The sequence below is a fragment of the Lepisma saccharinum genome, chromosome 2 (assembly GCF_977018435.1).
Source record: "Lepisma saccharinum chromosome 2, izLepSacc3.1, whole genome shotgun sequence".
NCBI lineage: Eukaryota > Metazoa > Arthropoda > Insecta > Zygentoma > Lepismatidae > Lepisma > Lepisma saccharinum.
The window spans coordinates 172,322,393-172,334,992 of NC_139230.1; the positions used below are offsets into that span (position 1 = coordinate 172,322,393).

General features: G+C 39.0%; 1 protein-coding gene across 1 annotated transcript in view; it reads right to left on the reverse strand.

The window, feature by feature from the left end:
* Positions 1-9,175: 9,175 nt before the first annotated feature.
* The window catches only part of LOC145984199 (sodium- and chloride-dependent GABA transporter 1-like), an 84,238-nt gene continuing 80,813 nt past the window's right edge, over positions 9,176-12,600 (reverse strand). The window contains exon 14 of the mRNA XM_083117724.1: positions 9,176-11,042. Coding sequence (XP_082973850.1) covers positions 10,953-11,042 — 90 coding nt within the window. The 3' untranslated portion in view covers positions 9,176-10,952. The remainder of the gene's footprint in view (positions 11,043-12,600) is intronic.

The following is a 12,600-nucleotide window of genomic DNA, read 5'->3' on the forward strand; positions in this document are numbered from 1 at the left end:
GAAAATTTAATAAAATATCTAAATTCAGCTAATCTTTATTACAATAATGCCCGTGTTCAAAATTTCAAAGATGTTAATTGCGGACATTTGTGTTTATCTGTTCTTAGATATATGTCTCAAATAAATAAACCATCAATTGAAGATTTTCAAAAAGCCTTGTGGTATTTAAAACATCATGGGGGTATTCCATCTCACCAGCCAAAATTCAATATTGAAACTCAAATTGCATGATGACATAGTGTATCCCAAAACAATAGCTCTCAGAGCATTTTATGGCATGTACTTGATCCCTAATATTACACACCACAACAACAAAATTGCAGTTGGTGATGAAAAAATTGTCATCACTCCAGGGCAATATAATCTGTCCACTCTAAATGCTCAATTACCCAGAGGTACAGTATTAAGTCAAAATTCTGTCACTCACAGAGTAGAAATTGCATCTGCTACAGAGACAGTGGATCTGGGTACTATAGGAGAGCTGTTGGGCTTTGAGAACAACACAAAACTTGAACCAGGCATCAAACACACTGCTATTAATATACCTAAATTCTTGGCCATAGAGACTCTGAATATTCACTGTAATGTGGCTGAGGGTATGATCACCAAATCAAATGGCATAGGCACTCACAAACAAACTGGCATTATTGCAACATTCAAACCTAATTCTGAATTCATGGAGCCAATCATCTACAATCCATCCCCAACATTATATTTTCCTGTGTGCCATAATAGAATAGATAATATTGAATTGATGGTCACTAATGAAAAAGAAGAATTAGTTGATTTTGCTGGAGCCACAACAACTGCTATCATAGAGATTAATATTTAAATAAAAATACATACAAGAAGAAAATGGAAAATATTGAGAGTTATGAGCTACAATCATTCCCTCCAAACAGGAGGACATTTGCAAATTTAAATCAACCCAACACAGAGATTGAGGTTGATCTTGATGTAGGGGATGGCTTTATACACCCCCACAGAGCAGATCTATACATCAAATTTGATGTTGTAAAGCTCGATGGTACAGATTATCCAGCAAATTCAAATATAAGATTGGTGGACAATTTTGTGCCACATCTATTCTCTGAAATTGAGATCAGAAAGCATGGTGTTGTTATAAACAGAATAGATTATCCCGGCATTACCTCCACAGCTTTGGCCACACTAAAATTATCCAAAACCGAGGCTTCTTATTACAAAATAGGTGGATTTGAGGCTGGTGATAAGATATTATCTAAGAACCACACAGTGCTGTTCCCCATGCGCCTATTGCCAGGATTCTTCTCGGATTACAAAGATATTATGTGGAAGGGTGGTTTAAGAATCACATTTAGAAGAGCTGCCAATGATAACAATGCTTTGATGAGGTACAGTACATTAAACTCTACAGGGGAAGCTCTGCCTAATACCCTACCAGATGCAGGCAAATGCATTATTCAGACTATGGAGCTAAGAATCCCAGTTGTTGAATATGAAGCCAGTTATGCTCTTAAATACAAAGCTGATATAATAAAAAATCCACAGGTTCCTTTACAATTTTATACATATCAATGTGTACAGAAGCCCGCAACTGGTGCATATTATGAGTTTGATGCTACAAATTCATTCTCCAGTATACAATATGACATGCCTGATTTTGTGGTGGTATTGTTTCAGACTGGAAGACACAATAATCAGGAAAAAAATTCAAGTAAATTTGATAACTGCAACATCAAGAACATATATCTTAAAAATGGCAGAAATGAGGTCTTTACTAGAGAAAATTACAATTTAGACATGTCGAAGGATGATTTCCTCAAATTATATGAGGCATTTTCGGCATTCAAAAGGATCACTACTGGCAATACTGACATGTATTACACACCAGATGAATTCAAAGCACAGAGACCCATGTTTGTAATCAACACTTCAAAAAGGAAACAAGTTGTGGTGAATGACAGGACAAATATTAAAATTATCTGTGAATTCCATGAGGCATTACCTGATGACACCATATGTAGTGTTATTCTTATAGGTGAAAAATCATATGTTTATGATGTAAGAAATGAGAGAGTCACGGAGCAATTCTAGAAAATATTTGCTCTATTATCCTGTTGTACAACACACTTTGCAGGTTTCAAACCTCAACTGTATATCAGCTAGCAGTGAATATCTCATGTGTGGGCATATTCTCCATATGGAATATATCCACATTTTACTGGGTTCTGAGACCCTAATACAGACAAAATTGGATTTTGAACTGTCATAATATTCTCTAAGCCTTGCCTATGCTCGTATTATCAGAATAAGAATTGGCTTCAGCATGAAAGGCAGTTCATTGCCACTGTGTCAGAAAATGTGTATCTTTATCTCAATAATCTTTGTTACACTTTCCCCTGTTGCACAGAAAGATTAATAGCCCCTTCAGTGAATCACACAGAAATATTATTAATGGCCCCTTCTAGCTGTGTAGATTATATCTCTTGCGTGCCGGCAAGGCATGTAAGCAAAACATTAGTCTTTTGATAGATTAATATCAATTCATGCATTTCCGAGCTAAATAATTGCTTACCCCGAGCAATGGAATTGATCAGAGATTAGAAAAAAAGCAGGCAACAGCTCAAATTGTATTGAATTAGATCTGTAAGTTGTAGAGCATAGGAATATGGCCAAAAACAATATCAAAAGGGCCATATTTTTGACAAGTTTATGAACAACAATCACACAGATATAGCTTTTACATACATGGCCGAATCTGTCTGAGGAGAGGAGGGGGGGGGTTCAGATTTGGGAGCTATCAGTTGTATATCAACTAGCAATAATTATTCTCAAAATCTCACATGTGGACATATTATTTTGCCACATGTATTTCAATCTTACATATTTTATCAGGACTCAAACCCAGGGCCTCTTGTTTACAAAGCAACAATATTAACATTTTGCCATCAGGGGAGGCTTCACATTTTATGAGGACTCAAACCCGAGCCTCCTGATTACAAGGCAATAAAAACCATGGAGCTATGCACCACACTCTACTGGGTCTCAGAACCCAATAGCTATGAGCTTTATATCAATTCAAGATTCCTGGGATTTTTGACAGAAAAAAACACACTATAAACAATAAGATGATATGTGAACTTGGCATAGTTTTAAGTATAGGCAAATCTGTCTGTTGAGAATTCTTCTTTTCTACACTAGAATTCAAAATTCATGAAATTTAAAAACATATCACACTTGAAGAATTGGGGCATATGCCCCTCTTGACATAATTTTAAGTGTAGGCAAATCAGGCTGTTCAATCATTTGAGCTCTTCTTTTTCTACACTTGTAAGTGGTCCTTATAATACAGTCAATCCTACTACTCATCTTGGAGCACAAGAAAGTCACGTGACCAAATAAGAGAAACAATCCAGAAAAAGTTTATCCTAAAATGGCTAGGTTTCAACTGTGTCCTGTCATCCAGCAAAACACATTCCTCTCTCCGACCCCCCCTTTAGAAAGAGGGCGACTCAACGACTTCATCCACATAATGGACTTGGTTCCCACAGACTAATTGAGGAGACGTGTCTTCATATAGTTATAAATTAATTTCCAATTTTTTTAAAAAAAAATCAGAAAAAATTAAAAAATGCAAAATAAAAAAAAATATGCATTCCTGTCAAAATTTCGAAGGTTTGCAAATAATGCGAACATAAGTATGGTTTTCTTTACTTTCATTTTTGTCCAAACATAAAAAACAAATATTTTTGAGATATGCCTTTTAAAAAAATGCATACATGTGCATGTAAATCCTCAGTCTAGTAATAACCAGAATAAAGAGCATTCCGTGACATTCGCTACGAGACTCGGCGGCAAGAAGCCCGGCGCTGACCTCCGGGTCGCTTGCCGCCGAGTCTCGTAGCGAATGTCACGGAATGCTCTGTAGAAAGAGAAGAAACAAAATGGAATATTTGTATTTGTGTTATTTAACGCCCCTCTTTAATTTCCTGCAATTATTTCAGTCGCCAACAACAAACGTTATAACAAGCTTGCTTGATTGCCCCAATTTCGATTAGAGATCAGTAAACTACGCTGTCAGGTCTGTGAAGGTCAAGCAACCTGTTCGCAGGTAGGGGAGATGTGCCTCGCTTATCTTTCACGATCTTTTGCCTGGCGAACACAGAGTAAGTGCGTCTCGGTGTCTTTTTACTCTGTGTTTGACGTGGAGTTAATGTAATTTGTGCAGAATGTGTTGCTGCTGGACTGTGATTTCGTGCGTGAATGTGTTGTGATGTGTAGTTGTGTGATCTGACAACGGAATATTTATTATCAGGAGGGAACTTACAACAGTAATCAGTGCTTTTTCCACCCTGACTGTAAACCTTAGCGGTACATTTTTTCACAGCTAAGGAAATCTAACGTTTATTTGTGTTGAGTTGACGAAGGAAATCTTTATACGAACGTACTACCGTCATGATCACCGTTTGTGTCGCCACAGCAAATCGTCACAAGTAGAGTACCGGAAAAGCAGAACCTTCCGTAAGTAATGTACTTAAATTAAATGAAATATCGCCATTTATGCACCCGGAGAAGTAACGTGTAGGAGGGCATGTGAAGTTTCGTAAAAGAACATACACTATTACGATCTTTAGGTTGTAAGTTCGTCAGCATAAAATTTATCCTATTTGCTTCTGTGCTTTATGCATGTTACCCTGATTGAAAACTCACTTTTGCTGTTACCTTAGATATGGAACGAAAAGTTTGATGGAACTATCGTATAGGGGAAATGTTGCCCTTTATTTTTGTCACGGGCCATGAGTAGCTAATCTAATTGATAGTGCTAGCTTGGTACCCTTAACCATTCGTACCCCCGCTAGAAAGTGAGAAATATTAAGTAATTTATGAAGATTATTTTCCACATGAACGATTTCCGTCGCTTTTAGTTTGCGGAGATGTTGCGGAGTAACGAGTGTTTTTTCGCGGTACGTCATTTTTATCGTCGCCAACTCTTTGTGATATGAACTAAATGTATAGAATTATGTATAATGTGTTGTTATTGTAGTGTATACTTATTGATAATTGGCTAATTTTCGAAGATGGGGATGAGTGACGATATGATGAAATTGATGAATGGACACTCACAAACATCCATACCCAGGCCGGGATTTGAACCCGGGACCCCTGGTGTCGTAGCGCTATGTGCTAGCCACTCCCCCACGGGGGCCGGCTATCTCTGCTTGGAGTCAGGTAAGGACTCAAAATGCCGGTCTTAACTAGTGTTGGGCGATATATCGTCAATTCGATATTGAAAGAATATGTATAGGTGGGTTTCATGTGACGTCAGGATTCGCACCGCCGCCATGTTTGCGGCGAAGTTCCTTGTCTGCAAGGAAATACCCACCACGTAGCGTTCGTTACACCTGCGCCAACTGTAGGTTTGTTAATATTGTGTAAAATGTCGGTAACATTGCATAAAATTAACGAAAATGTCGTGTCATCTGGAATAGCGGTAATTTTTCATATGTTCAAACTCTTTGCGGTGTAGATCCATATGAACTGGACAACAACGAAATGAAAAGGGTCCTAAACCTTTGCCCAATTGTAGTTCACGTGTGTTTATTTACTTGACCCACCTGCCTGGAATCCCCGATGGAGCAGTGGTAGCGTTGTTGCCTTGTAATCAAGGTGTCCCGGGTTCGATACCCGGTGGAGGCACAAGTGGTTCGGATCCCACTTTAAACTGTAGGTTCAGTCCCGATTAGCCTTACTGTGCATAAAGTGGACTTAAAACAACAAATCAACAATCAATTTGTTTTTTGTATTTATTACTGGTTAGGATTCTGCTTGAAACATTTACATCCAGTAAATATTAACTGTAAATTCCAAGGCTCCACAATTATCGTCTCTGTTTCCTTTTAATGTTTGTTGAAGCGCTGTAATTTAAAATGTTGAGGTGATCGAAAACAGTAATTTCACTCCTTGCTTTAACAATTTCAGATATACCGGCCTCCGAGGCAGATTGGTTAACACAGCGCGCTACAATGCCAGGGGTCCCGGGTTCGAATCCCAGCCTGAGCATGGGTGTTCTTTGTGAGTTTCGCTTTATCAGATTCAACATATCATCACTCAGCCCCGTTTTCACCATTAGCCAAAAGTGGCATAAAAGCGAAGTAAAATAAACCAAACCAATGAATCAATTTGTGATACTTTGATAGCAGTGTTTTTTTTTCTGACAGTACACAAAGCCTACAAGCGGCACTTTTCTCATGGATCGAATAACAATTAATAACAGTTCGTGTTAACGAACGAAATATAATACATAACCAAGTACAAACGTACAATTATCAAGATGAATTAAACTTTGAAGATTATCATTTTTATCGTCAAACTTGTCGTAAGTATCAGCACCTTTCAACCAAAAAGCAAGCAAACACTATTGCAAGTATGATTAAGCACACCAATTCGATCCATTTGTACTAAAAATCACAGACAAAGGTGGCATATGAACTTACCTGATAGGAAATGTTTACTGCATACTCTGTAATGTTCGCTTTGTTCATTAATGTTGGCACGATTTACTTTCGCCAACCAGACGACGCGGTATCTTCTGATCAACAATTATCGAGTCCCGTGCTCTGAAGCGCACCTTCTGTTCTTTCTCGGAAAATTCGAGGATAAACGTGAGTTTCTGTTAAACAACCGAAAGCTAAACAGTACCATCGTAAACAAGGTTGAAATCTCCCCCCCACCCCCCCCGCCCGCTTGAATTCCGTATATGTTTACAAGAACCGGCCTAAATCATGGCTGCTCGATCCCACAATGCAACAGTTTGTGAAGTAGGTGAAACACACCTATATTATCTAGATATTATCGTCCAGACGATATATCAATTTTTCATATTGGTGACATATATATGGTGTCTATAATTTGCAATGAAGCTTGTTTAGCAAATTTGAAGTTCACTTTATGCTTAGATGGGCTAATCGGAATTGGACAAAGGTTTATTGTGGCACTGTGTAATGTCCCTCCACCGGCAATCAAACCCGGGACCTGTACTTAGCAGGCGACAATATTAGCCACAACGTGATCCGGGAGGTCCATTTTCTCATTGGTATTTCACGAACTGAACATGTGTTGTAATTTTATGTAGTGCAACCATTTCAAGGAAGACAAAATTAATTATTATGATGACATCATCCATTATGTTAGTATACTTTGTCCCGAGAATTTCTGGAGTGAGCGAACAAAAACAAGTCTGCCCAAGTAGTGACTCGGGAGTGCTCAACCAATGAACGCATGAGAGGGAACGGGATTGTGCGGGGGCCTAGTGAGAGCCACATCCAGCTGCTGCCAAGAGCTCTAAACCTGACATTCCTAACCAACCAACATGTGCATTATTAGACCTAAGCGGAATTTTAGGTTAGGAGGGCCAGGTTTAGAGCTCTTAGCAGTTAGTTTTAGCGTTTGGCAGCAGCTGGATGTGCCCCGCGACAGACCAATTCGTGGAGGGAGAAAGCGACTGCAGCTATCAGCCGTTTGCAGGAGCGTGTTCTGCTTCGCTTCACCCACTCACTTTATTCCCTTCTCTGCCGTTATGCGCGACCTTGCTCCAGAGATTCCCGCGATAGAGTATAAGTGATTTACACCTCTTCCTTGTCCTCAGCGATGGTGCAACTCGGCCACAAAGTGGATTTAGAACGAACTGTCTTTTTTCAGAAGTAAAATGGTCTAAACTGTATGTGCAGAGGAGGGGAGGCAGAAGAGAAGAACGACATCTTACTGCTCTGAACATACTCTATGTGATCAGAAGTATCCGGACACCCACCTGAAAATAAAGTACAAGTTTGGGCAACCCTCCATCGGGAACACTGGCAGTCAATACAGTGTTGGCCCACCCTTAGCCTTGATGACAGCATTCACTCTCACAGGCATACTTTCAATCAGGTGCCGGAAGGTTTCCTGAGGAATGGCAGCCAATTCCTCGCAGAACGCCAAAATGAGAAGAGGTATTGATGTGGATCGGTGTGGTCTAACACGAAGTCGGCATTCCAAAACATCCCAGAGATGTTCTATGGGTTTCAAATCAAGACTCTGCGCAGGCCAGTCTATTAGTGGGACGTTGTTGTCGTCAAACCACTCCCCCACAAGCCCTGCAGTATGGAAGGGTGCTCGGTCATGTTGAAAGACACAACGGTCATCCCCGAGCTGGTCTTCGACGGTAGGCAGCATTAAAGCTGTTAAAATGTCAACGGAAGCTTGTGCCGTGACATTGCCATGTAAAGCAACAAGGGGGCCAAGCCCCCTCCAGGAGAAACATGACCACATTGTAACCCCGGCACCTCCGAATTTCACTGTCGGCACTATACAGGCTGGTAGATGTCGTTCACCAGGCATTCGCCACATCCACACCCTACCATCGGATCGCCACATTGTGTACTGTGATTCATCACTCCACACAACGGTTTTCCGCTGTTCTATGGTCCAGTTTCGACGCTTCTTGCACCACACGAGGCGGCGTTTGGTATTTGTCTGTGTGATGTTTGACTTATGGGCAGCTGCTCGGTCACGGAAACCAAGTTGCCGCACCTTGCGCCAAACAGTAATGGTGCTTGGAGTAGATCCTGACTCAGTTCGGAATTCCTGTGTGATGGTGGCGATGGATGATTGACGATAATGCTGTACGACCCTGTTCAACACTCGATGGTCTCTGAAGGTCAACGAGGGAGGTTGGGCAGCACGCTTTTGGGTTGTACACATCCCTTCACTATAACATTGGAAACAATGGACAAAGGGATGTTTAGGAGGGTGTAAATCTCACACACAGTTTTCCTACACAAGTGGCACTCAACCAACTGACCACGTTGAAAGTCTGCGAGTTCCTCAGACCATCCCATACTGCTGTCTCACACTGTCTGCTGACTACTGAGTTCGCTCACTATGTGTTCCATGCGGTAGATGGCAGTACTGTGTCGCCCTCTATCATAAACACACATTTCGAAGTGTGTCCGGATACTTTTGATTACATAGAGTATATGATACATATCGTGGTCACGATATCAATATATTGCCAACACTATAAATATCATATTGTCAAATGAAGAAATCTCAGCCTCAATATCCTTCCTGCAATGTGCATCACCATCAAACTGTTTTGTTTTATTTAATTAATATAAGGTGTTACGTAATAAGGAAAGTCAATTAATTTTTTTGAACATTTTATTAAAGTTAATGATTTTATAGCACAATTGATCAACAGAAAAAAGCAACATCATCACACAGAAAACAAAACAAAGGCAGTGTTAAAAATAGTGAGGCTGCTCAAAAGAAATGTTAAAATTTGACAACGGGGACTTATATTTATTAATTAGACACTTCAAATGAGACAAATATGTGAGATATACATATGCACATTAAGTTATTAGTAGTACTTGTATAATATACCTTTTAGATACATTGAAAGGAAAAAGTTCTTAGGTTAGAGAAAGAAAATTTACCAATCTGAATTTCACCCATCTGTAATATTTGATAATACAGTGTAACTTTGTACTAAATGGTGACTCAATCAGAAAACATAGTTTATCTTTTAAATAATAATAATATATCTAGAACTAACCTCTCCAGAAGAAGAGCATAGCATAGATTTTCGGCGAACAGCCGTAAGCATGTTTCCTAATATGCAACAGTTTTCATGATAAATTTGTATTTAACAACAACAAAAATCAAAATATACAACATTCTCTTAGCACTACAGGAAAGAGGTAATGGAACATGGGAAACAACCCACGAGAATATAGTTTCACACAGATGTAAGTTGTTTACATGTTGCTTTTCCTCTCTCAATACCATTTAATTTACTTTCCCTTTATTTTCTTTTGCATAATGATTGTTTTAGCAGTTATATAGAGTAGTTGTTAGAAGTTTGGACTAGACACAAATAACATGCACACAGTGTACATACGCGCGTGCACACATGTTCACACACACGTGCTCATTCGCTTACTCATACTTTTTCCTCTAGCTTATACTGTGTATAATGGAATTCATGACTCCAAATACAAAATGCATGTAATCAACATGAAGTTCAAAACATTGATTTTCGAAAGTTTCTAATATCTTCTTAACTTAATGTAATCTATAATGCTATTGTGCACACACAGAACATTAATTTCACTTTGTGATAAATTATAGTTATTATAAAGGATGCTACCAAAGTTTAAAATATTTATAGAATACAATACCTGAAAATGTGTAAATTAATATAAAAATGAGTTGATATGAATTATTGTATGTTTGTAAAATTCCATGTTCATAGCATCTGGAAGACTAAACATGAGCTTGTGTTTCAATTCAGGCACCATGGTCGTGAAAATTATGTGTTGATTTTTTAACTTGGTCACTGTTATATGCGTACACTTCTCTTAGATTCTGAGTATCCTTAAAACCTATGCTACTTCTTGTTTTATAAACAATTGACCGACATTGATGGAAACTTTAAACCACATATACCAAATGTTTAATTTGACCACTGTACAACTGCCACTAATTAAAACCTACAAAGGTAAGAAAAATATTTTTATGTATGTAAAGTTAATGGAAATAGAGAATTACAGTTGAGTATTGGCTGTAAGTATTCCAGCATTCAGGAAAATATCCTGTCCCAGACTTAATATTCTGCAGCTCTAGCATAATATGCTGCGGATTTAAATGTAGACCATACTGGAAGCTCGGTTTTTAACACTGTTCTTTCTGAGAGTGCTGCCAAGAAATGCATTGCAATTCAAACTTTCAAAAGAGATACACACTTGCAACAGTTGCAAATAAAAATGGTTCCATGACCCGTTCTAACTACCATAATGTTCTAGCAGCCATTGATTAAGTCTTGTCTCACGAGCTTCATAGACCACCACTCTCTCCATCATAAGTGAAGGTTTACTTTCATTATATATCTTGGCAAGCGCTTTCCTTTAGTAAAACAAACAGTGAACATGCTACAGGGCAGTTATTTCAGAAGTTGTTGAATGCATTTTTCCTCTTAGGCTTCCCACATCATCTTCTATCCGAACCAGAAGTTTGAATTTCTGAAAAGTATAAAGATTGATCATTAATACCTGCAAAAGTTGCTGATAAAATGGATGAAAAATGAGTTAAAATTGAAGTTTTGCACATTATAAATTAGCGTGGTGAAATAGGTAACAGTGGTGACTTTCTTAACTCTATGTTCACAACTGAAACTCCAGATGTTCTCGTGGCTGGAGTTCGGCCAATTTTGGATATGTTTACGGCCAAGTCCTTCTCTCCTAAATTCAAATTCAAAATCTTGGTTTGCAATTTTGTCAAAGTCAAATGGCATATTCAAATGAGGAATTGACGATATACGAGAAGATGAAGGATTTGAACCAAGGAACCTTCGCTGCGATAACAACTCCACCGTGGAGACTGGCTATTTGTAGCTATACGTCTTTTCTAATATTACGGCGGCCGATCCTCATGCTAGCAAGGGAAGTGGGGAGAGGGGAAGCAACAAATCCAGCACGATAAGAAACACAGAAACCTGTAGAACGAGGTTCACGTAGTACTTCCTCCCGCCGCGTCGTAACTCTCGGCGCCACCGCTGTTGTCTGGTTGGTCTGCGGCGGAATCCCCGTTTCCCACTTCTCTTGTCAGCATGAGAATCAGCCGCCGCAAGAGTAGAAAAGACCTATAGTTACTCAAAAATTGTATTTTTTATGTTTCATGTTTTTACGTATATTTATATTTTTTATGTAATCATAATAATGTAACTCACCTAATCATGAAATTGAAGTCTAAGTAATATAAAATTTAAAGTAGAAGAGAAATTGTGTGATTTTTCTCGAGTGAAATGCCCGCTTAGACGAAAGCATTTTCCCTTTCCACTTTCTTAACATTTCTGCTACGATCGAATTCTACCGTGTAAAGTGGAGAAATTTTGTATCATTGTGATGCCATACATATTCCATGGCATATATTTCACAGATAGAATCGGTCCTAACTTTCTTAGCATCTCGCGTAGCGTAGCCAATCAGTAGCAAACTCTGCGTCACATAGGCTGATGTAGTGGCGGCCGAGTACGATGCAAATAAAAACAATGTATCTATCACTTCACATTTTAAAAATCCAATAACTATTCAATCACTTCCTTCCTTCGAAATGGTTTTAGGCATACAAATGAAGAGCGCTGCTTAAATACATACTTTATAGTGCATGACGTACACGTATGGAATAATACACTAGTTGTTTCAATTGTTAACACCAGGCACTGGCTCATGGACAGAAATATGTCAGCATATAGGCGAGATTGACTGTCGAGTTTCAGTTTGTATCCTCCTTTAAATTACATCTCTTCCTCTTTAAATTTATTAGTTATTACATGAAAACAGTGTGACTCGGTATGACTTTCGTGCTGTATATATTGTAGCGTGACGTCGGGTAAGGTATGGGATCGAGTCACGCCGGGACGTAGCTCAGTTAAAATAAGTTAAAGTTTCAATTTGGGTCTCGTTGAACCACCTCTACCCTGAATGGTGTGGATGAGGGATGTTGGGAGCCTTGTCGATTGAACGCTACTCACCCCTTGGTCGATGATCTGGCCCTCGGCTTCTGGCATCGGCGACGGTT